This window comes from Mauremys reevesii, linkage group 1, assembly GCF_016161935.1.
Source record: "Mauremys reevesii isolate NIE-2019 linkage group 1, ASM1616193v1, whole genome shotgun sequence".
NCBI lineage: Eukaryota > Metazoa > Chordata > Testudines > Geoemydidae > Mauremys > Mauremys reevesii.
This window is the reverse complement of record NC_052623.1, coordinates 239,359,579-239,386,652: the sequence shown is the minus strand read 5'-3', so window position 1 is coordinate 239,386,652 and position 27,074 is coordinate 239,359,579. Positions and strand designations below refer to the sequence as shown.

At 39.6% G+C, this 27,074-nt stretch overlaps 1 protein-coding gene across 16 annotated transcripts in view; it reads right to left on the bottom strand.

The window, feature by feature from the left end:
- Positions 1 to 2,395: 2,395 nt before the first annotated feature.
- Positions 2,396 to 27,074, bottom strand: part of INTS13 (integrator complex subunit 13) — a 38,027-nt gene continuing 13,348 nt past the window's right edge. For 14 of the 16 annotated variants that reach the window (XM_039542499.1, XM_039542466.1, XM_039542578.1 and 11 more), the window contains 12 exons: positions 25,669 to 25,759; positions 23,401 to 23,529; positions 21,546 to 21,630; positions 16,607 to 16,696; positions 15,885 to 15,974; positions 14,172 to 14,350; positions 13,158 to 13,328; positions 12,592 to 12,746; positions 11,169 to 11,399; positions 5,775 to 5,914; positions 3,480 to 3,615; positions 2,559 to 2,598 (listed from right to left, as the gene is read on the bottom strand). In XM_039542499.1, the coding sequence (XP_039398433.1) occupies positions 2,559 to 2,598; positions 3,480 to 3,615; positions 5,775 to 5,914; positions 11,169 to 11,399; positions 12,592 to 12,746; positions 13,158 to 13,328; positions 14,172 to 14,350; positions 15,885 to 15,974; positions 16,607 to 16,696; positions 21,546 to 21,630; positions 23,401 to 23,529; positions 25,669 to 25,759 (1,537 nt within the window). Of the gene's footprint in view, positions 2,599 to 3,479; positions 3,616 to 5,774; positions 5,915 to 11,168; positions 11,400 to 12,591; positions 12,747 to 13,157; positions 13,329 to 14,171; positions 14,351 to 15,884; positions 15,975 to 16,606; positions 16,697 to 21,545; positions 21,631 to 23,400; positions 23,530 to 25,668; positions 25,760 to 27,074 lie in introns of all 16 variants that reach the window. The other 2 variants (XM_039542452.1, XM_039542588.1) reach the window with 2 other exon arrangements.

Below are 27,074 nucleotides of genomic sequence, written 5' to 3'. Positions count from 1 at the left end.
TATTTATTTGGGTTGTTTATGCAGTATGTTTGTTTTTAATAGAACATGCAGGATTTCTCTTCCTGTGATTAAATATTCACATACATATTTTAAGTGTGCAGCCTAATATAAATGGAACATTAGGATGGGACAGGTACAGAATGCCCAGATACAAAGGATAAGCACTTCTGCTTGATGTTTCTTTACAAATAACAGCAACTAATGCTGAATATTGACATTTAAATGCTCAGCTTCCAGACTTAAAATCTTCTTCAGTATAGACAGGAGGAAGTTCACCTCATATAGTGCTCTCAGGCCGAGTAAATTTTAAGATGAGAAACTGCCATAAAATTTTAGGTGCTGCAAGAAATGAGGCTGGCCTAATTTTAAAGCCCATCTTGAACCCAACTAACCCACAGCTGACCCAAACTCATGTCAAGTCGCTTTCAGACATGACTAATACTTCCTCCAAACTTGTGTTAACGTTGTGGCCTCATCCTTTAGGTTTGGCCTGGTGGAAGCTTCCTGCTCCCCACATCTTGTGGCTGCAATCTGTCTCCAATTGTCTCCTGCCTATGGGGTTGGCAACGTGGTGGCCCATGTGACCTGCTCCTGCCTCACTTTTGTGTGTGCACTGTGGAGTGAGAGGTGCTGTGACTTGCTGGCACACTCACTCTGCACAACACTGAGAGCAGCAAGGTGGCAGCAGTCAGTGGGAGCAGGGCATGCAGCCGCCACTGAGCTGCCAACCCTAGGGGCAGCAGGAGATGATCAGAGAATCCAACCCAAGTCAGAGAGTCAGGTTGTCTTCACATCTGAACCTGATACTTGTAATCAGGTCCTGTCAGATTGCAAAGCTCTAGGTGGCACTTTTCTTTCTGCATCAGCACTGAATCAATGCCTCAATATGGTGGTAGGTGACCCTGTGCTGCAGGACATGCTGGCTTTCAGATAAGAGGTGGAAACAAAGGACTTGAGTATTTGTGGCCATTAAAGATTCTATAATACTCAAGAGTAGGGAGTCTTTGCAGAGATCTTTCGGATGAGTCTTTATTAAAAAAAAAAAAAAAAATCAGTCCTGTCTGCTCTGAGAGGACTTTCAATATCTGTAAGCCCTTTTTATAAATGCAGAGATTTGCTCCAGCATCTTTGGTCAAAGTTTTCCCTCCCCCAACTGTTATGAAGTGCTGTGAAATGGTTGCCTTCCCATCCCAGAGGTCACTGGATTTCAGCAGTGTGACACCAAGCTTTGAGAACCTCAGCAATCGCCATATAAATGTAAAATATGACAGACAAAATATCATGCAAGTACTCTTTATTAACTGATCCTATGGATTACTTAAATAATTACACCAGGTGACTCTAAAAGAAATCATCATATATCAAGAAAGAAATAAACCATGTATTTACTTCGTAATTACATTACATTATACTTGCTATGTAATCACCTTGAAGCTCTGTATTTTATTTCTATCCCGCTAAATGGTCAGCATTACGAATGTAAGTAAGGAGTACTCACATGATATTTGTGTTCTGATCCAGCCATCAATCATCATCATCTGTGGCTTTCATACTTTTCTCAGTTGATGAAACTTGGCTATGTGACATACTAACTTATTTAGAAGAAAAGCCTATGTGTCAGCTACCCTTCTTCCTAAAGTAAGAGCATGGTACCACATCTTGCACTGTAGTATACCCAAGTCAGTTGTTTCTACCGGCTGCCATCAAGCAAAAGGAAGTTAATTTAGCAAAGGTTGGAGTAACTCTGCTGTATGGCCGCAGAAAGAATAATTGATTGGGCCCTGCTCTCTGAACTGGGTTTTATTTTACACCCAGTAGCCTCTTTCTGTACATTCCTGTGGATGGCAAGTTGAAGGTAGCAGCCAGTTACCAGTTAAAGGCAAGGATTTTTGTTTTGTTAATTCTGGCATAAATAGCTACTAGAAAAGCTTTGCTTTCAAACTGAATAATTCTCTTGATGAAATTAATAATTAATCTTGTTTAAGAAGTTCAAGCCCTTACCCCAATCATTTATACTCTAATGAAGGTTTTAAACCATTTCTCACCCCACTGCCCAACTGTTGATCTGGAACTGCACACTCTCAACGAGGAACTCCAGATTAAGAGTCTGTACTTAATAGGTATTTTTATATTTCTCTTCTCCTAGAGCGTGGCCTCTTGAGGAGTTTCATACAGATCTAAAAATGTATCAATACAACAGAAAAAAAAGCTCAAATACATTTTTTTAAAATGCTTGAATATTGTGCTTTTCAATATTAAACAACAGACCTAAAAATCAGATTGTATCATTTCACAGGTTTGCTTGTGTGTGTAGCAGGAGAAACATCCTTTCATCCTAAAATATGATTATAAGATACTTCAAGACAAATCCAATTTGCACACAATTCACTGAATGTAATATGCAAATTTTACATTTAATAGAAAAAGGATAAAATCAGAAAAATGTAAAACCAATCAAAGCAACAGATCTATACAATCTTACTGAAATGGTACCAATATCAAATCCAGCATAAAATATTAATGAAATATGGCCAAGCACAGTTCTTAAAAACCAACATTCATTGCCGGCTGGCTTTTCCATTTTCTGTTGTTTCCATTCTGAAATACAAAAATAGGTCAAGACAATTGAACAGTTAGAGCATATCGTTTACTTGTCATGCACTCAAATGATTAAAAATAAAAGGCAAATCTGTGGTTTTATATAAACATTTCTTTATACTTTTCTAGTACCCCAACACTATTTTTTAAGAGACCTCATTATGCCGTAATCATTAAACCAGAGGAAAGTTTGCTTTCAAGGAACTTTCCGCTTACAACTAGGGTAAATGAGCAATAAGTTCCATATATAAAATCACAGATAAGACTGAAGTTACATTATTGACTCCAGCAGTGGTTAACAAAGGCAAGACAAAACACAGACTCGTGTCTGACTGTGGAGGGTCTGCTCCTCTGAATCTCTGGAGCTGAAACAGTTTCTGTCAAATCCGTAATAGTATTTAACATTTTCCCCTGTTTTTACCATTTTGCTTAATTTGTTGGCCACTCCCATTCTAACGATTACTTGATGGCTGTTGGATTTATGGGGATGCAAGAGATGTTATTATTCCTTTAATGTGTTGTACAAGATGCAATGGTTTTATCTCTGCCATGTTTGATTTAGCTACTTTTATGGAGATGCTGTTTTGGGGAGTTTGGGTTTTAATCTTGTTTCCTACTTGCCCCCCTACAAGCATAAGGAGGATTGTGTAAGAAGCAATCCAAGAGAACAGGGTGGCATTCAGCCCTGCTCAGTTAGGGGGAGGGTTGCAATGAAGTAGGGGCAAATGGAGGAAAACTGAGATTATTAAATGTCTTTCCTGTAAAAAAATGTTTTTTAAATTTTAAAGTAGTGCAAGAGGTAAGGAATCCTTTTAACAGATTACTACTATGACTAATTTATTCCTGTATATAGAATATATTATGTATTCAGCAATACTAACCCGTTTTCCTCTTTAAGATGTTGATACAGCTCAGCTTTATTGTTGACAGAGTTCAGACGACCAATAAATTCTTGGTGTTTTCTGGAATTGGCTGTATTAATCCTATTGCTCCACAAAGACAGCAAGGACATTGGCCCTAGGATTAGATTTGAAAATAGAATCCAGGTGATTTGATTACTGAATTCTCAAATATTAATTCAATATAAGTTTACAGAACAAATTATACAGCACCAGCATAGCACATTAAAGACCAATGTAAGACATGGTCCCTATCGCAAGAAACTTACACTGTAGGTTAGATGAACATGACAGCTGCAAACAGGTGGGAGGTTTAGATGGTATAAGGTTCTGAGGTTACCTTTTCCCACATTATGTTAGTTCTATATGGTTTATTTTATGGTTTCAGTACATTTGACCAAAATGGATTCTACTATTCTGTGGACATGAAGCTGGGCCAGGCTTTATGCCTATGCAGAGCAGTAAATGGATCCAAAGGAGGCAAACCCCATCCTGTTCACAACCCGTAGCAGACAAGGAATTGCTCTGCATCAATCAAACCTTGTCCTAAAGGCAGAATTGAAGCGGTGGCTGCTCTACTGCAATATATGGTAGTGGAGCCATCAAAGGAGGCAGTACCTCTCCTTGATATCCCAGCCTGGTCTCTCCAGCTGATTGACAGAGTATCAAGTGGTCACTGTCCTTTCAGCACCAGCCACTGCTGACAGCTCTGAAATACAGCTGTTCACCCAGCAAGAATGGTGGCCCACTAGCCCAAAAAAAATCCCCACCCAGAACTGCCAAGGACGGTGGGGAGCAACAGAGCGCTCTGAGCTTTCCATCAGCATGTGTTATATTGGCTGAGGGGAATCTCAGTATGCGAACTACCCCATCTCACTCTTTATCTTTTGTAGACTGCTCCAGGGAGTACTCTAGCTCCAGGTCTGCATAATGCAGCTCTCTCTAGAACCTTCAGACCACACCACAATATTCTATTTTACATAGCATGTCAATTAACTAACAGTGATTTTTAACCTTTTTTCCATTTGTGGACCCCTAAAAAATTTCAAATGAAAGTGTAGACCCCTTTGGAAATTCAACCAGCGGTCTGCAAACCCCCACCATAGAAGTCTTGGCCTGAAAACTGATATTTTATAAATGTTGCACATGCTCAGCATGGCATTTGATGCAACGTGAGAAAGGGCACTAAACTGTGGGCATCTATGGTAACGACAATACTTCTGGGTTTTGACCTGTAGGTGGGGGTATTCAAATACTTTTGACTGATCAGAAAAACAGAATGCCTTTTCTGGGATCTGAAACTTTATTTTCATAGTCACCTTCTGCGAACCCCTTAGACATAGCCCGTGGACCCCCAGACCATACATTGAAAACCACTGATCAATAGATTATACACACACAAAAATCAGAAGACATCTCTCAGAATTCACTAAAACTAACTTTTCAAATCTCTCCAAGATTCAACTCTTCTGCAGTTGACACCTCACTCTAGGATAAAACAATTTTATGTCCCCTGCTAAGGCTTGTTCATTCTGTCTTAACTTGGCTTTTGTGGCCTTCTTTCCCATACAGGTGTACGGTGCATTGTATTCCACCTCTATGCCTTATTTAGCACTTTATTTTGGGGTAGTGTGTCTTTATAGAAAAGAACCCTCACCAAGTAAATACATTTTATATTTTCTAGTAACTCTTCCGCTCTCCTCTGTGTTACCCTCATGGCTTTTTATTCTACATTAGTGACATCTCTATACAAGGAAATGAATTTTGAACCCAATAAATTTACTACCTAGATTAGGATGAGACTGCGATTTTTGTGCACATTGAGAAGCTCCTACTCCAAATGTAATTCCACCAAAATCAGTGGGACCACATACAATGTAAGGTACAAACCACATTTAAAACTATCACAGTCTGGCCCTTGATGAACAGCAATCAATCAGATGGAACTCAAATCAGGAACATAGAGGCTTTGTATCAGTCCCCTGAACCTTCAACCTCACAGCTCGTTTTTCATCTCTCCACCTGGACCAAAACTATTCAACTCATAGTAAGATCCTGCTTGACCCCCTCTCACCACCCCCTTTGTGTATAAAGACTTAGCCATGACTCATTAGCACTGAACGATTAAATCTGCACACAGGATATTCAAGAGATGCACCTTTATCTTATTCAAGCAAATATGAACTGCTGTGACAACCGTATATGAGATCTTGCAATTCACACCAATTTTACCTGACTTACTATTTTTCAAAATCTGTTGCAATCATTTTGACTTACCTTTTGTTTTTTCCACTGGAGGTATTTCATCTATTGTAATAAGAGGCTTTTTGTTGGGTGGTTCGGGAGAATCGGGAGAATCTTTTATAACTTCAGCTTCTGCCAGTTCCTCTTTTTCGCGATCCAGTACACCTTTTAATCTTAAGTGGGGAAGGGAGGAAAAAAAGGTGAGACAGCAGAGAGCATCAACAACACACTTCTCATTTACAGTGCTCTTCAAGTTTATTCATATAACATCTGTCCTAGTATAACAATTGCTTTTTGTTGAGAGTCATGAGATCGATGAAAATAACCAGAAAAGCCACTGGCTAAGTATTTTCTTGGATGCAAACCAAAAGGAAGTGGAAATGACCTGAAACTCAATCTCATTTCAATTAGTTACCAATATTTATATTGCACTCATTATTGTGATAATTGGTTGTGCTACAGATTTAAAAAAAGTGCAATTGTTGCTAACCATCCGGACAACACAAATCTACTGCTGACTCCGGGTTTGAGCCTGAACCAGTTTGCTGCCATCTGCATCCCTACCTTTGTCTCACACTAGGAGAGAAAGGAAATCATAGTATTGGACTTGACCACATGCACAGACAGATCTAAGGCCTTGGCTACACTTGAGAGTTACAGCGCAATAAAGCCACCAACAGCGCTGTAACTCTCTCCCCGTCCACACTGGCAAGGCACGTACAGCGCTGTATCTCTGCGGTTACAGCGCTGCTTGTACTCCACCTCCCCGAGAGGAATAAAGAGTATTGCGCCACTGCTGCTGTGCTGTGGTGCCAGTGTGGCCGCCCAATACGCTCTGATTGGCCTCCAGAAGTATTCGGCAGTATCCCACAATGCCCGTTCTAGCCACTCTGCTCATCAGTTCAAACTCTACTGCCCTGACCTCAAGTGACCAACCATCAGACCCGCCCTTTAAATTCCCTGGGAATTTTAAAAATCCCCTTCCTGTTTGCTCAGCCAGGTGTGGAGTGCTATCAGTGAATCTTTCCAGGTGACCATGCCTCCACGCGCCAAACGAGCCCCAGCATGGAGCAATGGCGAGTTGCTGGACCTCATCAGTGTTTGGGGGGAGGAAGCTGTCCAGTCCCAGCTGCGCTCCAGCCGTAGGAATTACGATACCTTCGGGCAGATATCAAGGGCCATGATGGAAAGGGGCTATGACTGGGATGCACTGCAGTGCAGGATTAAAGTGAAGGAGTTGCGGAATGCCTACCACAAAGACCATGAGGCAAACCGCCGCTCCGGCGCTGCCCCCACGACCTGCCATTTCTACAAAGAGCTGGACGCGATACTTGGGGGTGACCCCACCTCCACTCCAAGGACCATGATGGACACTTCAGAGCGGGAGGAGGAGGAGGAAGAGGAGGAAAGCAGGAGGGTGCTGGGGCAGGGGGAGACACCCCGGAATCCCTGGAGGCATGCAGCCAGGAGCTCTTCTCAAGCCAGGAGGAAGGTAGCCAGTCGCAGCAGCCGGTACTTGGTGGAGGACAAACAGAAGAGCAGGTTCCCGGTAAGCGGCTTTTATTGTCAGGAAGGAAATTTTTCGGGAGAGGAGGGTTAGGGCTGCATGCATGCCTAGATGCGGAATAGCGCATTGATGTGGTCTATCACATCGCGGTAATCGGCCTCAGTAATCTCTTCGAAAGTCTCATCCAGAATGTGGGCAATGCGCTTGCGCGGGTTTATTGGGAGAGCCACCGTGGTCCTTGTCCCAGGCAGGCTAACATGTCCGCGCCACTGTGCCGCAAGGGGCGGAGGGGACCATTGCTACACACAGGCAAGCTGCATATGGGCCAGGGTGGAAGCTGCATTGCAGCAGAAGACCCTCCCATGCTTCCCAGGTCACCCTCAGCAGTGAGGTATCTTCCAGGATAAACTCCTGTGGAAAATGTTGGGACAGTGTTCAGTGTAGGTGCCCCCTGCAGCTGTTGGCTCTCCCCAAGGCACAGAAACCCAGAGGACAGTACAGCCCTGAAACAATCAGTCCCCCTTACTCACCATTTTGGGGCTCCCGTGGGTTATGTGTGCTCTCTTTGGGATGGGAAAATTATGCTATTGTGTAGACTATGTGTGCCTCCCTTAAGTGCGGGGGAATCATTACTCTGTCTGGTATAAACAATGCTGCCTCTGTTAAGTGTTGCATTTTGCCTTTACAGATGCAACCTTGAGATCTCAGCTGTCCGTGTTATCACCGGCTGAGAGACTGCAAAAACTCCGAAAGAGACTGCGAAAAAGCAAAGACGACATGCTGCATGAAGTGATGCATCAAACTCTCACAGAGTATCAAACAGCGCAGGAGTGGAGGGAGAGCGAAAGCAGGATCTACAAGGAAAACGCAGTGCACCGGAAACAAAGCACGGAGCGGCTGATAAACATCCTGGAGCGCCAAGCGGACTCTATCCAGGTGCTTGTAGCCATGCAGGCGGAGCACTACCGCCCCCGCCCCCTCCTGCAGCCCTTGTCCCAAAACTTTCCCTTGTGCCCCCATGTCACCTCCAACCCACTTTCCACAACATCTGCCACCAGCTGCCTCCAACACCTGTATCTTCACCAACCAACCCTGAGAACTACGACCCTTACCCCTCTGCACTCAACCCCCATCACCATGCAGTATAGCCATCCTGAAGTGCAGCACTCATTGCACAGCACTCCAGACAGAACATACGCAAATCTGTGATTGTACCGTTCCCCACCCCACCCCCTTGCTCTTTCTGATTCCCAAACAGTTGTGTTTCTTTCAATAAATGAATTTTCTTTTCAATAAATGGATTTTTTGGCTTTGAAAACATTCTTTATTATTGCATAAAGTAAAAGATATCTTAGCCCAGGAAAGAAACAAACACTGCAAATCAGCTTAACAAACACTGCAAATCAGCTTAGCAAACACAGATTCCTACTAACATTGTAACCACTGCACTTCACTCCTGTGCAAGGCACCAAACATTACTGTTGGTTTTCAGCCTCAAATTGCTCCATCAAGGCATCCCTAATCCTTGCAGCGCTGTGCTGGGCCCCTCTAATAGCCCTGCTCTCTGGCTGTGTAAATTCAGCCTCCAGGCGTTGAACCTCGGAGGTCCATGCCTGACTGAATCTTTCACCCTTCCCTTCACAAATATGATGGAGGGTAACAGCACGCAGATATAACTGCGGGGATGCTGTTTTCGCCCAAATCCAGCTTCCCATACAGAGATCGCCAGCGACCCTTTAAACGGCCAAAAGCACACTCCACAGTCATTCGGCACCGGATCAGCCTGTAGTTGAACCATTCCTTGCTGCTGTCAAGGTTCCCTGTGTAGGGTTTCATGAGCCACGGCATTAACGGGTAAGTGGGGTCTCCAAGGATCACAATGGGCATTTCGATGTCCCCTACTGTGATCTTCCCCTCTGGGAAAAAAGTCCCAGCCTGCAGCTTCCTGAACAGGCCAGTGTTCCGAAAGATGCGTGCATCATGCACCTTTCCGGGCCAGCCTGCGTTAATGTCAATGAAACGCTCACAGTGATCCACAAGCACCTGGAGAACCATAGAGAAATACCGCTTCCAATTAATGTACTCGGATGCTAGGTGGGGTGGTGCCAGAATAGGAATATGCATCCCATCTATCGCCCCTCCACAGTTAGGGAAACCCATTTGTGCAAAGCCATCCACAATGTCCTGCACGTTCCCCAGAGTCACAGTTCTTCTTAGCAGGATGCGATTAATGGCCCTGCAAACTTGCATCAACACTATTCCAATGGTCGACTTTCCCACTCCAAACTGGTTCATGACCAATTGGTAGCTGTCTGGAGTTGCCAGCTTCCAGACTGCAATAGCCACCTGCTTCTCCACTGGCAGGGCAGCTCTCAATCTCGTGTCCTTGCGCCGCAGCATGGGGGCGAGCTCCTCACACAGTCCCATGAAAGTGGCTTTTCTCATCTGAAAGTTCTGCAGCCACTGCTCGTCATCCCAGACTTGCATGATGATGTGATCCCACCACTCAGTGCTTGTCTCCTGAGCCCAAAAGCGGCGTTCCACGGTGCTGAGCATGTCCGTGAATGCCACAAGTAATTTCATGTTGTACGCGTTACGTGACTCGCTATCATCATCGGACTCCTCACTGTCACTTTGGATCTTAAGGAATAGCTCAACTGCCAAACGTGATGTGCTGGCGAGACTCGTCAGCATACTCCTCAGCAGTTCGGGCTCCATTTCCCGCAGACCGAAACGGAACACAGATCGCGCTGCACAGAAACCGTTGAAAGATGGCACCAAATGTGGACGGAAACACAGGGATTGCTGGGATGCGAAGCGATGCATCACGGGGCGTTGGGACAGGACCCAGAATGCCCCGCACCCTTCCCACAAACCACAGCGCCAGAATGGGAAGAGGTGCTCTGTGGGATAGCTGTCCATAATGCACTGCTCCCAATGCTGCTGCAAGTGACGCAAATGTGGCCATGACAGTGCACTGGCAGCTGTCAGTGTGGACAGACTGCAGCGCTTTCCCTACTCAGCTGTACGAAGACAGGTTTAACTCACAGCGCTGTACAGCTGCAAGTGTAGCCATACCCTAAGTATCATCAGGATGCTCACAACACTGCAGGACAAAACATCCATCTTCCCTAGTGGCCGTGCATGCACATAGAACAGCACATACAAGTTGAGCTTAGAGCTGATTAACCATTTTTTTTGAGTCTCAACTTTATCTTTTTTTTCCCTCCCCTTTCAAACTTGTCTTCTAAAGAAGTCATATTCAAGAAATTCATGACTAGACAGATTAACTGATCCTTCATGATCATGTGTCATATCAGCTAACAGGACAACTTTTTGTTTCTTAAGGCATAGAAAGCAGGTCCATAATCAATAAATCTTGATGCTCATCTACACAAAACTCAGCACAGAGAAACCTGGAGCATCTAAATGTCTATCAGCCAGAGTTCAGGATAAATGAAATTCATTTGTCTATAGTTTTCTGTCTCACTTCATTTTAGGGTTTGTTTATACAAAGTTATTAACAGATGTAGTATGTTACGGATAGGTATATATCTAAACAGTAGAAAGTGCTATAGATAGTGAAGTCAAAGTCAAGCAACTTACTGTTATTTTGGCCATTATAACAATTGATTAAACATTACAAAACATGCATCTTCTTATCCCCATTCTAAACTACTTATAAGTGTACCCTTAATATAAGCATGAAACTAAATGTCATATTTGAGAAACTTATCTTAACATCAGATAACTAGGGTTTCGATATTTATACTTACACTTACATGTGTGCCTTTTATAAACAAGCTAAAATCATGTTAGTTAAATCACTTAACCTTTTAAAAATTCAAGTGCTAGACTGTGCTGCATATGCCGCATTACATACTAGTACGTGAAAGCATATATCAATTCAGAAAATTCACCTCTCTGATTCCTGCCAGGGTTTTTCCAGTTCATAATCTTTTCCTGATTTCTCTGACTTGTCTTCTTTTTCTTCTCTCTTCCTCCCTCGTTTCTTGCGCTCCTCTTCTTCAGGAGGTTTGCTCCTGCAAGCCAGGAGACACTCCAAGACTCGCTGGTGTTTATCCGAGTTAATTATATGCGCTCTAACAAGGGTCTCCAATTCATTCCACATAATCCGGTATTGTTCATCTCTATCCACAGGCACAAAATAAAATCTTCACATATTTACTTACACACACACACACACACACACACACTCTCTCACTCTCTCTCCCACTCCAGCTTGTAAGAGCCATTTATATATTAAATAATCAAGGTTCAAAACAGTTACTGTCTTGTAGATTGAGCCTAAATTTTTAAAAGAAGTCTCAGTAAAGTAGGTTTTCTCCAACTCCCTTTTACTGGAATTCTGATCACTTTGTATTGTTTCATTCTTGGAAGCATCAGAGCTGCATAGTATGTGGACATGCTCAGTTGTTTCCAACAAACCTGAACTTGTAATTAAATCTAATACCCTAATCTCCCCTTGAGTCATAATCATCAATTTCCCTGCGTCAAAGCTATTGTAGAGACATTGCCAAAACCTATTAAAGTCACTTGAGCCAACCAACTCAAGAGGCAAGAAGAAACAGTCTTTTTCAACGCTGGGACAGGTAGAAATCCATCTGTTAGTTGCCAGATTCAAATGAATTTTAATGTTTTTCTCTTAGACAGAAATTAAAGACAAAATAATAGAGAATCATTGTAACATAACACTACAGAATTGAATAGTTCAAGTATTTTTTGTAGCTGACTTTTTTTTCATACTCAGGAAACCATCCTGCCTAGGATTAGATTGATGTACAAGAAATGCAGATCATTATCCCAATGGATGGGATATCATAGACTTCCAAATTTGTTGTAAGGGAAGTTTCATCTCTTATATAAAATGTTTCTACAATGGTATGACTACTTTTAAGATAATCAAATATTAAAAATATTTTAAATATACTTTGGAAGTGTCTGGTTTCCATAAGTCCAGTGGTGACCTGCATTTCCTCTGTTCTAACCTACATGAGGCTCAAGATGGTGTTTTCTGTGTGATATTTTTTCCCCTTTAAAAAGTGTCTTAAATATAATAAAAATATTATTCTTTGTAAGATGTGATTGAATCTGTTTTCAGTTACAACTGAGTTTTTTCTTTAACATGAAACCAGGGGAATAGGATTGCAGCTCTAAATTATGCAGCCAAACAATATACAACATTTATTTTGCACATGTATGTAGTTTAGTGGACTCTAAATTACCTTTGATTGTCCAACTTAAAATACAAGGTTCATCTGGAATGTATGCAGATGTGATATATTTTTTGCAAAAGTACAATAACATTAATAAATGTTAAACCTTTTTGGACCCTTTCCCCTGGTACCAACTGTTGAAATTGGCAGTGGATCATTTTTCCTCTCCATATCTACCAAGTTGTATATTGTTTTCTGACAATTCAGCACATCCTCATCTGTCAGAGCTTCTTTCACAATAATACTGGCTAATGGCACTACCTTCAAGACAAAACAAAACAGAACAAAATCTGCATTTAGTTGGTGGGTGGGGATTTAGAAGTATATTTGAGCTTGACATTAAAAAACAAAAATCCTTTAATCTACATTTTGAAGTGTCCCCAGCATGCATTACTATATGAAATCTCCCCCTTAACCCAATAGCTTTGCATCCAACTCAATTCTATGTAACGGGAGACATTTGGGTACAGACTTATAGTTGTAAAATATACACAAAGTACTTAATCAAAAGTGAAAGCCAAAACCTTATTTTAACCGATTTTGTTTTTGTTGATTTTTCTAGTGTGCTATCAACTATGCAGTTTTTACTGATATTAACTCTTCTCTAAGTACAGTTTTAAAATACTCCAGAGCAGAACAGAACAGAAAAGTTACAAATCCATGATCACTTACAGCTTGCATGTTGAAGATGGTGGTTTGCGAAATAATCATAGGCCAGTAACGAGTATGTTTCTCTAACTGATCTTTTGCTCGTTCCAAAGGAATCTCAAGACTTCCATCGATCTTATATCTGGGGTCTAGAAAAGGAGTTAATCTGTTTTCCCTCATAAATTCACCAAAATCCTAATGATAACCAAACAAGATAAAATTAGGAACTTCTCTAATAAAGTAACTTTCATTGAATGGGTCAAAACATCATTACCTCCATTATGAATAATGCAGAAAGGAAAAGGAATGTAGCCCTAAAAACTATAGATCTGTGTTCAATATTCTTATTAGCAATTCTACTTTGAATTCATATAGAAAGCATTTAAGTAAGAGGTTTGTCAAATCTTAACTTCAAAAAATTGTAGAATGTGAGAACAAATGCTCTGCTTTGGATTGGTAATAACGAATTACATATGTTAAAGTTTTATTCTGTTTGTTTACAGTCCACTTTTTGCTAATGTGCACTGAATGCAGAGGGTATCAAGTTAAAGAGAGTAAAATGAGTTTCTTTAGAGTGCCCCCTCCACACCTGAGTCTATACACTCCAGCTCTTTTTTATCTGTGCAGTCCAGCTATTTTCAAAGACCCTCATTATGACAATTATCCTTCTTATAGAGGGCTGGATGCAGGGCTATATGGATCCAGTCCACTTCAAACCTTTGTTGAGATAAACAGTTTTTAGAAAGAGTAACCAATGAGAGTATTTCAGAAAGTTCATATTGCCTACAGCATGCAAGCACAGATATGGAATAGCGACAGAAGGTTTCTATAAAGTGGTCATGTGTGTGTGTCAATAAATGCTGACCATCAAGAATAGAATGAAGAAATAGTTGATCTAGGTGTGCTTTTTTTTTTTTTTCTTTAAAATAAGTGACCTACAATTTCTTATGGTACAGAATGTCTGTTTCTACCCACCTCACTCCTGAATTCTGATGAATTGTTGTGTAAAACTACAAATATAAAATAGTAGTATCTTACTGTAATCCTGTAGTCTGTGACTCTCCCACCACATCCTTCACTAATTGAAGGGGGATCTTCTAGAATTGATCGAGAACTGCTCAATACATGCAGGAAAATCTCTCCTCCGTGGCTACTAAGCATGTGGCTAATTACTTTAGAACCAGACTTGCGTGGTTGTTCCAACAAAACAGAACGACCTATTAAAATTGAGATCAGTTTGATTAGCTATTCTACAGGTTTATATTTAATCACCCAGCCACCCAACCCCCAGTGGTGTTAAGCTAATGTAGGTCTCTTACTAAACTCAAATTAGTAGATCTACAGTTGTTTCCTATGGAACTTTAATTCCTGCCTTTAGATAGGCTATTATGGAACACAGCACTCTTCTTGCATTATATAAAAAGGGGCCAAACTATGTACTTTATTTGTTACCTTTTGATCATTCAGAAAATATAGTTCTTATGGAGATAAATGTTTGTAAAAAGTAATGCAAGTCCTATACTGTATTTGGCCAGCTCATTATTTTCAATAGTTTACAATATACCTTTGTCAACCAAATAGTGACCCAAACATAACTTGTTCTCACTGAAGACTAAGGACATGGTAAATATACAGTTTAAAAAACTCTCTTGTGTATTATTTAAGCACTAGGGTACCTTAAATTTCTTTGTTTCAAGGGACACTATTTCATGTTCACAAAAGTCAAATATGGCTTATTTTCTTGAAATTAAGAGTATGCATGAGAAAACTCTACTAAATATATTCTTTTGAGGGTGAAGGTTATGGTAACAGTTGAATGATAAACTGACTAACCAAATCCTTGGTTGACCTCAATGCTAATTAGTATGTCAGTTTCAAGCAGGCAAAATGCCCTCCTAGTATATGAAAATAAATGTAGGAGGTCATATGATTACCTAATTGGATCAACTATGGGTGGTAAAGATAGTAGTCACCGATCCTTGATTCTGTCCTGATTGCTGACAGCTGCCTATCTTCTCTATATGTGACAGAATATATCATTGCTACCTTAGCTCAAAACTGGATTACACTTAAAATGAAAGTTAGCAAGTTTACAGAGTTGAATAGAAGGGAAGATATTTTTGATCTCTTGAATGAGAGACAGTGAGGGAAAGAGGAATACATTGAGAAGTTCCTATTCTGTTCTGAATCTCTGCTGCATGTTTCAGAGAAACTTGCAAATGCTTTGCAATATAGAACAATTTCCACTTAACTCATAAGAGCAAGAAAACCTATTTTCCAGTTTTCTGATGGAAGAACACTTAGTTATTACATTTCTATTTGGAAAGAATACTCAACACTATTAAGCATTGTGATCAAACATATTATCAGCTATACTGTAATTCAAGAACAGATGTAATATTAAAATAAATGTATATTACTAAACGCAGAACCTATGTTGGGATTTAGAAAAAAAACAACAACCAGGATTCCTCTCTTTCCCATCTCTTCTCCCCTTTTCTAGGTTTAAAGTCAAATTGTAATTTTTATTCCATTTGCAATCAAATATAGTTATCAGTCTAGATGCTTGTTGGACTATCTTGTTTCTGTATTACTGTCCTTTACACAGATTAGGTGTTAATATGACATCGGTAATAATGTGACTATCTAACTTTTTAACATTTTGTACAACGTGGATATACCTACACACTTTTAAAAATGGACTTTCAACATTAACAATTTTTAAAATGTTTAACCAAGAAAACAATTTACCATTGAGAAGAAAGTTTGTCAGACAGGAGGAAGGTCGGCTATTTACATCTACAGGTGAGATTCTGTATGCTCCAGTGCAATAATGCAATTCTGAAAAATAAAAATGTAGAAAGGTTTTTAGCTTAGTTCCAAAGATAGAAAAGAACACACTACACAGAGGGCCTGAAGCTACTCTCTTACAAAATGCCTAAATTAGTTGAAATGATTTGTTTGTGAAATGTCTTTGAGAGAGAGAGGGAAGAAAAAAGCTGCAGAGCAATGTTACTAGAGAATTATAATACATTTACAAACTGGTGTTGCAAACCACAGAAAAGTAATGGAGGGGAAAATACACTATCTGACTAGGAAATTACTGAACACTTTTAGCTAGCGAACAAGCAGTTTGCTTGGTGGAGGGAGAAAAATCCTGGTTTCCCCTCTCTCCTACATAAATAAGTCAGTGATTAGCCAGCAGCAGGAGCATTCAGTCTGACAAGATACTAACTATATGCATATAGTGGCCAAATCACAGCAGTAGATGTTGCAGCCTCTTTGGAGGCCTGCTGGCTGTAAAGTAGAGCTGTGGCAAGAGATACTGGGTATAGGAAACAGAAAGGAGAAGAACAGTAGTGCAATCACCAGGGAATAATATTTCTAATGTTTGGATGCCATTGGGGAGGGAAAAAACCTACTGCAGGACAGAAAGTGTTTCTCAAACATTTACAGAAAAATACAGTACCTACCAACACTGTTTGTTCGTGGCGTGCACCATTTTAATGTTACAGTTTCTTTAAATGTACCTTCTCTGCTATTGCCACCTATATGATTATCACCTGCAACATCAAGTTAGAGAAAATGTACCATAATAAATTAGTCAGTAGTCTTTGGTTCATTACATTATACAAAAATCTAGCAATTATAACCTTATATAAATATATGATGGCACTGCACAAACCCTCCTATTATTTGAATGAGAGGGTTTAACGAACAAAATGTCTGATCTGGAATCTGAACTTGATTTTGGAAAGAGAACATGATGATTTTTTAAAAAGTAAATATTCAAAATAAGCTTCAAAACATCCCCTAACCCAGAAGTTTTCAGAAGTAACATCTACAATTGTAAACTTTGCAGTACAGACAACCTTGGGTGTAAGAAACCATGCATGCAAAATACGTAGGTGTTCAAGTAGGCATGTTCAACATAATGGCTACATTGAGGCTCCTGAAAAGGTGTTCCTCTAAGTCTCATTTTATTATTTAAAGCAAAAATATATTTACAATACTTTTATAGTTGTAACAGGACAAGAAGTTTATTTTTAAAATGTCTAATACATTCAAAGGATGGATAATGGCCTTCTGTGCAAAAATACTGCATCTCCTTTGTTTTGAACTGATCAGTTATAATTAAAATTTTATTTTAAACAGCACATCCCAAAAATCATAACTGAAAATATATCTCAAGGACACATTTGACAAGTTGTATTGCTTTCTTCCCTTTTGCAAAAAATAGTAGGTATTGTTATCAATCTTTTTATCCTTTCTTGTCCAATGCGAACACCTCTCATCATGTAGTTCTGGCCATGTATATTAAGATACATTGCTAAAACACTTCCTTACAACCATCTTATTTACAGCTGGTCTGACAGGAAGCAGTGAATTACAGGAAGACAATAAAATATATAGACATATCATAATACTTTCAAGACAACGTGGTAGATTCTTGCTAATTAGTGCTTTGCAAATCTGAACCTCCAATAATCTGCACACACTAAGGAAAGATAAGTTTTACGTGAACTTTCAAATCCCTGGTGTTGCCACTTACAAAATATACTTCAAAATATTACACTCTAGCCCAGGGGTCGGCAACCTTTCAGAAGTGGTGTGCCAGGTCTTCATTTATTCACTCTAATTTAAGGTTGTGTGTGGCAGTAATACATTTTAACATTTTTAGAAGGTCTCTTTCTATAAGTCTATAATATATAACTAAACTATTGTTGTATGTAAAGTAAATAAGGTTTTTAAAATGTTTAAGAAGCTTCATTTAAAATTAAATAAAAATGCAGAGTCCCCTGGACCGGTGACCAGGACCCAGGCAGTGTGAGTGCCACTGAAAATCATCTCACGTGCCGCCTTCGGCACGCATGCCATAAGTTGCCTACCCGTGCTCTAGACCAATAACTCATGGCTGAACTAGATGCAAGTGTCAATGGGTATATATTGGGTTATGCGGGAGATCAGACTAAGTGATAAACACAGTCCATTCTGATTATGAAATCACAGAAATGTACCAATGGGTCTTGCATGATCTGTCCTTTACTTCTACAAGTAGTCTTTACCCACAGAAAAAAAAAAACCAAAAAAAAAAAAAAAACACCACACTGAAGTCAACCCTGCAGGTTGCTGTTAAGGATAAGATAATGGCAATACTTTTAGATACTCAAACAGAGATCTTCTAAAGAACGTCAGTCAGATCTATTTAATCTCAATTGTGCAGCAGCCACAATGCCTTAACAAAAAAAAATCTGGTTCAAATTACCACCTTCCTGGTCAGAGTTAATGTTTTTAAAATTGGAAATGCTGCCTAGTCTGCTCTCTCCTGTCCAATATATTCCTATAGACGAGCTTGAAAAATTCATTTTGCTTCATAAACTTGTCCAAGTAAACTTTCCCAGGTGAGTGTCAATTGACTTCTACAGAATCCAGGCTTCTGTTTATGGCTGCAAAGAGAACATTTTCAATCTGGCCAGGAAGTAAACACTTCTGTCCTGCTTTTCTACAGACAGACTACATCTGTGATGCTTCTCACAGCTTTCTCAAACTGCAGCAGACTGAAAACTTAACAGTACTAGCAGTGTGGTGGGGCGGCTGCCCCACACAGGGAGAAGAAGGGGTTAAAAGCAGCACCAGGGAGGCTGCACAGAACCCACGCATCAGGAAAGGGCTTATTGAGCCCATGGATGGGGGAAGGCTTGCTGGAGCAGCCAATCAGGGCCAGCGAGAGTTGTATATAAAGGGCTGTTCAGCCAAGCAGAGGGGAGTCTCTCCCTGGAAGGCAAGGGAGGAGGACTGGCTGAAGAAATGCCATAGATAGAGCAGTGCTGGGCAGGAGCAGCAGAGTGTGAGGGTGAGCTTCTAGCTGACTGCTGCCAGGCTGGGGCCTTGCAATAAGGGCTGAGAGCGGGCTAGGGCTACAGGGGAAGCGGCCCAGGGAAAATAGGCAGCAAATTGCAGGAGGGCAGTAGATTGCTGCTGGCTATTGGGTCCCCGGTTTGGGACCCAGATTAGCAGGCGTGCCTGGGTTCCCTCCACTTGTACCCCACTTACCAATGAGGAGGTGGCCGATATCCAGACTGCAGTTTGCCCCTGAGGCGAGGGGCTGGACCTTGGACTGCAGTTGGCAAGTGGTGGGACTAAGCACTGCCAGTCCTCTGGAAGGGGGGAAGATACCTGTGTACGGGCACAGCTGGAGGACCATGCGCAGAAGAGGACGCTGCGGTCCGGGGAGTGATGCGGGTCCAAAGAGTGGAGACAGTAGTGATAGCAGGTGTGACCCCACTAAGCTGAAGGCAGACCATGGAAGGGCCAAGCATTAATTCCCAGGATGGCCAGCAGGAAGCGCCGCGGTGGTAAGTCCTGCCCCCTTACAAGCGCTATCACTAAATAAATTCAGAACCCTGGATCACTTTCACTTTCCTGCTGGTTGGGAAGAGAGCAGTGTAGGGAAGTACCTTGTCCATCTTTGCAAAAAGGCTTTGATGAGATGAGAATGATCCTTCCAGAAGCCAAAGGCTTACTGAGGGCATTTCAAATTTTTCAGACACCTGACATCTCCCAGCCACAGGAAGATATAAAAGATGGAGTCCCAAGGAGGTTTCAAAGACAGTATGCCAATAGAAAACCCTGCACTCCCACCTTTCTCAGTAGCCGGGAGGGGAGGGGGCCAAAGGGTGTAGGCCTCCATATTTATAGATTTACACAGAGAAACAAAGAAAAACCCACATTTTACTGAACGGACTGTGGATGAAAAGAAAGAGGGCGGGGCAGAAAAGAGGATGGAGAAGCAATTTTATTATTCATTTAAGTTCGGAAGACAAGAAAATACATGTCCAGACCAGTATAAATGCATTATTGTTAAGGATACAATTCTGTCACGGAGGTCATGGAGTCTGTGACTTTCTAGGACTTCTGGGCCTGAGCGGCAGCCGGCCCTAGGGCTGTCCAAGCAGCGGCCTGAGGCTGGAGCAGCAGAAAGCCCTGGCAGTGCTTTATTTGTTCATCCCCCCGCCCCAGGATGTTTTTAGTAAAAGTCAGGGACAAGTTGCATGCGTCCATGAATTTTTGTTTATTGCTCACGAGTTGTCCCTGACTTTTATTAGATACCTGTGATAGAATCTTAACCTTAATTATTGTACATCATCTCTCTCTTCCCTTGCTGCTTCAATTAAAGACAAAACTGAATAACATTTTTGATCACACATCACTCAAATTCTTTGACAGAATAATTGTAAAAGACAATTAGGTAATTTCTCCCTCACAGTAACCCAGGGTAATTCAATCTCTTTCTAAATCACCAACACACCTCATTAAAACCCGCCACCCACTTACCCCCAGGTCAGATGGTTCTAAATGAAAAGGGTGGGATATCTGCTTCATATCTTTCAATATTTTAAAGGTGGAAGTTTGTATCTGCTCAAAGTGAGTAAAATGTTTTACTCAAATCTAATTTTGGCCTTCCAGTATTTGTACACTAAATTAGAGCTCCGATAGCCATACCCTGTTTCTAGACCACAAGTATTCTACATGGCAAAGCTGTTCAAACTAAATGTATTTCTAAATTGCACTGGATTTGGGTTGAACTTTATCAGAGGATAGTAAGAGATGAAACCAAAAGCTAAAGATCATACTGGAAAAGAAAAAACTGTGGGAGAATAAGGTTCAATTCTCAAATAATCTCTGTCAATTTTAAGAGGAAGGAATTACTGTTCAGCCTAATATACTGCACTTGTCAGTTGTCCGTATTCTACAGGAAATTTAATCTAGCATACCCAGATGTGCATATGAAAGTATCATCCTCTTTGATGTACATCTGATTGTCTCAAATTTTTGGAAACACGTCTGTGTGTCTGTCAGTGAAGTAATTGGTTGCCATATTTATTTAGACACTGACATGCAGCTACCTGGATAGAGAATACCTTCCTATAACATCAAAGAGAATTTGGCCTGTCACACGATCGTCTTGCTCAAAAACTCCTGGAATTTAGTTTAAGCATCTGGTCTCTTAACTCATGAACTGGCATTCTTACATCCAAGTGACAAATTGAAATGCCTCTGGTTCCATCAAACACACACATTCTGAATGCATGTCTAATCTAGTTTGATGTTTATATGTTATTCTTTCCTTAATTATGTCTCCTCTTTTTAAAAATAATCAGTTAAATTGAATATTCCAAGACCAATTCCTTTTACATTACATCTCAAATTGTTGTAAAGAAAATTTAAAGTTTCAATTAAATCTGCTATAATTAGTTAAATCTTGTCCTTGCTGAAGAAGCTTAAAGTTTGCATCAATTTAAAGCCCAGATCCTGAGCTTTTGAATGATAGTTTTTATAAAAGTGTTCTATTAGACATTTTTAATTCTTAGAATACTCCACCACTTTCTTTTTACATTTTTCCCTACTTACCACTTTTTAGAAAGTCTACATGTGCATCTTTGTGATGAAGAAGCTCCACATCATAATTGGCAGATGTGTTAGCATGTTGTTCTTCCTTTAAATAAAAAGAAAATTCAAAAAGAATCTGGTTTATTTTTTTTAAAGGATTCTTTGTTGTTTTTAATAAATGGTGAATGATATTCTACATTTTACCTTTCAGAAGAAAATAAAATTCCAAGTGAATCAGACAATAAGGGGTTGCAACGTTGAGGAAACTGTTTGCTTTCTGATCTATTTAAAGATGCAATAGCCAGCTTTTTCTTTAAATCTAGGATATTCCTATTTATATAAATGCCATAAATGTGCACAATGCCTAACACACAGATAAAGGACACTGACATAAATTCTAGTTTTTTCCCCTTCCTCTTCTTCTCTATATAAAGCTTAAAGATGTAATATAAGAAAGATACATAGTAGTATCTTACACCCAGAGCTACAAGAAACAGATTGGGAAACTTGTAATTTCCTAACCAGCACCCAGTAATTCTAACTACTAGAGTCTGTTGGCAGAGTCCCCTTTTTTTTTTTTTTTTTAAATCTTCTGAGAATTTCTTTTTAACCTGAACTAACAAAAGAAACCACTTACAGTAGCAGTTTATCATGTTCCTGTGGTTAAGAACTAGAAGCTATTCAATAGTTCTAACTGCAGGCATGAAGTTAAAGACTGGATGTTTGTTAAAAGAAGGACACAGCATCTTTAAACAGCTGCATTAGCAAACACTATATATAGTAAATTAGCAAAAACAGAACAGTAATCTTGGGGAATTTATTTTGTGTAAATAGTACACAGGGGACCCAACATATTCTATTCCTAAAAAAGACAAAGGTAGGAAGAGGCATACCAGCAGCACACAGGGCAGTAAGTTACAAATAAGGTATTTGTGAAACTAAAAAAAAAAAAATCACATTTATACTATGATCCATGTTAAAGCTGAAAGTTGTCAAAACAAACTAAAGTATCTGTTTACTTAATTTAACACACACAATCCATACACTACTACCATTTATTCATTTTAAAGAAGTGAGCACTGGGTAATAACATTTTTCCTTTTGTGCATTCTTTAGTTTTGCTAATAAACTTCCCCCTCTTTCAATATCGGTGCTCTTGGTCTGGCAGTAAAACGTAATTGAAGCTGGGGGGCTTCTACTTACTAAAAGCCAATTAGAATTTTTAATTACATTGACTGCAATCCCAGTGGCAATGAAGATTAATTAAAAAGAAAAATAAATGAGAAGTAGGGATGTATGTAGCTGGTGGGGGGAGGAGGGAGTCATTTAATATCTTCCATTACTAGAGGCAAAAGTAATTTTCCCCTTCCCCTCTTGGTTAAGCAGTTCAATATCAGTTGAAAAACCACTATCCTTTGGTCAGAAACTATTAGTTACAAACACCTTTATGGTTGGGTGGGCATGAAAATGACACAGAGGAAAAAAGACTCACTAAACCACTAAAATGCACAAAGGTCAAGAATATCTAATGAACACAATTGTAAGAGACAAAAGAATCACAGACAAAGTAATTTGAAGTAAACAAGATTGTATTTATATAAAATAATATGAAGTGGACTGAAATAACACTTGTATTGCCAAATCGAATTGCTGACATAGCAATACAGCATTTTGTTCTGTGATCCTTCCTTTTTTTCCTTCTTAAAATGTACTAACCTGGTCACAGACATTGAATGTGGGCTAATAAAAAACAGAAAATATGATATGGAGAGAAAAACAATGTAAAAATTCAATTAAAATAAATATTAAAATTTCAAAACAATTTAAAGTAAGTGATTCAGCTACTTATCATAAAAAGCTATAGATACAATCTTACCTTCATAGGGATATTGGTTATTGTGGTTGAAGCCAGATCGAAGTGCTGCTGTACTAAAACATTCAGTTTTGTAGCCAGATGCCGTCCAGCACGGACACTATGTACTTCACTGGTTAAGACTGGAGAAAGCTTTAAAAAGATATAGAATATATAGCATCAGTGTTTTCAATCATCAAAATTTTAAGCTTGGTGACTTGCATCACCAAGTTCAACAGAAATTGTGATGTATGGTTCCTTAGAAGAAAAAAGGATATGAACAGTTTAAAGTGATGGGTGCAGTAATGTTATATAGAACACTTTGGTTCTGTTAGTCGTCATAACTTCGTCAAACATGCTGAACACCAGAGAGTTGTTAAACTGTGACCCTTCCTGCCAACAAGAGGCCACCTTAGTGCATGAGACCAGAATCCAAGAACTCCTGGGTCCTAATCTCAGCTCTGCCACTGATCTGTCATAGGGCCTGACGTAAGTCTGTCTCCCTTTCCCAATCTGTAAAGTGCGGACAGTAGTCTTTTATCCACCTACCTCATGTGTATGTTTCATATACACTTGTATAACATTCTGAAGAGATAAAGTGCTAAATGTCATGAGCTGATATAATGAGCTGCAAGGAAGTCCTGTCTAATTTTCTTTGGGCAGAGGACTGTGTTATAGAGGGGAACCTCAGAATGTTGTGAAGGAGTAAGAGTACTTTCTGCTTCTCACGCCCATTGCATAAATATTTAATACCTATACAAGGGCTCTGTGAAGTTTATAAAGCATTTGAAGGTTCTGTGGGAGGAAAAGTATTATGTTTATTTTTACTCCTACAATGAGATATAGAGTTGGATTTATTTAATGTTCAGAATGACAGTTTAAAAAATAAATTTGCAGATTTTTTTCACACTTTCAATTAACTCAATAGTTTCACTTTCATCTGGTCATTTTAAAGGGACACTGTCAAACTAGAAAGCTTTCTTTAAAATAAATATATTTTCATTCTTTTACATCTGTTACAGCCAACACCTTATGATTATTAAAACAGAGCAGGACTGAAGAACAGCAGAGCACAGTGGCACATACCACTTGGGACATGCATGGTTTTTGACTTACAGTCACTATAAATATACAGATTGCCCAATAACATGCACTTGTAAATAAGCAATGAAAATATCAGTGTACAGAATAATTTTAACTCAATGTGTCAATATTATTTATAAAATACAATTTCTTCTTTTAGGACATTTATTTCATTGGTATGTGGATAAATACTATAGGATTTTATCTACTCCTGAGACACCACAAGCAAACGTGCAAAATCACCCCTTTGGAAGCAGATATTCTTTCCACTGACATTTAATTAAAAAGACACAAACAAGTCAATCTGCCAAGTTTAAAATAACATATTGTGAAATACAGTTAGTCAAAGTACTGACAGGTTGGTTAGAATAATATATATGTAACATTTAATAATATTCATGCTCTGGCAGGCTATCAAGCTCAGCAGCAACAGAAATTTGTATGGGGAAAAAGAGGTTCCTGGTGGCCAGCAAAGTGTTCTTCCATGGATACAGGAAGTCCCAGTGAAGTAAAATAGGCCTTGTTTTCTCATTGTACTATAATCTCCTTCCCACAAATTAAAACTAACAGTTTTCCTTTCAAGAGGTCACTAAACAGCTCAATCTGCAAAAACTATAAGATGAATGGCTTTACTGCAAAGTCAATAGGTAGCAAAAAAACTCAAGCAGGCTGACAAAAGAGATACCATAACTGCATGCCAATTGCAAAATGAGGGGAAAATAGTTATCAGAAACAGACACTGAAAATGTCAACAACATTTCTATGATGTCAGCTTCTTCAGAAACTGTCAAATATGCCTCTTCCTTTACTGATAGTTTCCCAGAGACTGGATACTCAAAACATTACTGCTAAATTTTCCGCATGTATTTGTCTACCTAAGGCCAGGACTACACTACAGACCTATGTAGGTATAACTAATTTGCTCAGAGGTGTGAAAAATCCACACCACATGAGCAACAGTTATACCAACCTTAACCCTTGCGAAGACAGCACAATGTTGACGGGAGAGCTTCTCCCATCAACATAGCTATTGCCTCTCAGGAAGTAACAAGAGAGCTCTCTCCTGTTGGTGTAGGAGTGTCTTCAATTAAGCACTACAGCGGTTCCTCTGTGACAATGCAGGGTTTTAAGTGTAGATCTGCCCTAAGTTGGTTTGTGACATTCAGTACAGTAGTACCATTTTTTTAAAAAACAATTTAAGCTCCTTACCTCTTTTTTAAGGCGATCTGAAACAAGGCTATCTTCACCAACTGGATAGGTGTGGATTAAGACCAATTCACACTTCTGGATCTGCATGAGGCTTAGAAATCAAATGTTCTATTTAGTAGGTCAGCAATGCAGCTGAATGCCACATAATTCATGTCAACTCTCTTCCATGCAAGACTAACTTGATTTCCTGAACACTGCACTAGTCAGAAGCACCAGAGACAAATTCTGCTTTTGAGTAAGTTTTGTCACGACTTGGTGTTTGTTTATTCCATTTTATAAGCACACAAATCTCCGTCACTGGAGATTTTTAAGAGCAGGTTAGACAAACACTTGTCAGGGATGCCATGAGTGCACAGGATTGGACTAGATGACCTCCCAAGACCCCATTCCAGTCCTACGATTCTATGAATTTATAATTGAAAATATGGTAAGATTTCCAGCTGAGAGTTTTGAGGTGCGAAACAACACTGTACTTCTGTAGCACCTTCCATTTAAGTATCAATGGGGTAGATAGATCCCCAGCTAAAGTAAGTTGTCATAGCTCCACAGAAGTCAATAAACCTATAACAAATCGATACCAGCTGAGGATCTGCTCCTAAAAGTGTTTTGAAAATATCAATTAATTCCCATTAGGTACAGAAGAGAAAATGGAAATTAATAGCCTGAATGATGCTGAGCACCCTCACCTCCCAATTGCTGGAATTCCACACACAGTCATTATCCAACTTGCCTGAAGTTTTCACAAGAAAACACTGGCTGATGGAAAAAGAACCCAGATCTTGTACCTCCAATCCTCCATTGTTTCCAGTGTGACATGTTTTAGTCACAAAATCTTTTCACCTTTACATAGTATTTAAATAAAAACCTTATTTCCTGGGACCCATAGTACCATTTTAACATTTATGAAATTGTAAAAATGCAAATGGTGAAATGAAAGTTAGATGTAATGTGGTGGATTATATTAACAATGTTTATTTGTATTGTGAAAATGTCTACAGCCAATCAGGATAGGGCCCCATGTACAATGTAATAGACAGTTCCTGCCCTCAAGAGCTCATAATCTAAATAGACTAGACAGAAGATGGGGGAAAGGGATTTAACATAACATTCCTTCCCCCCAGTAATTTTGTTTCTCAAGTTTCAACAGAAAAAAAAAAAAAAAACCACAAAAAAAAACCAAACAAAAAACTATTTGAAAACTAAAAGCAATTTCCAAGCACAGAAGCTTTTGCAGGCTAAAAGTAACCAGCATGTAAAACTAATTCATTGCTGCCACCAATATGCATTGCTAAAAGCATTAATCACCAGCAGTATCAGATATTCTTCAGATAAATGATTAGTTACAGAGATGTTTTCCACAGCTGGGCTAAATTATCTTCTTTACTCTTCTCTTTTATAGCTCACTG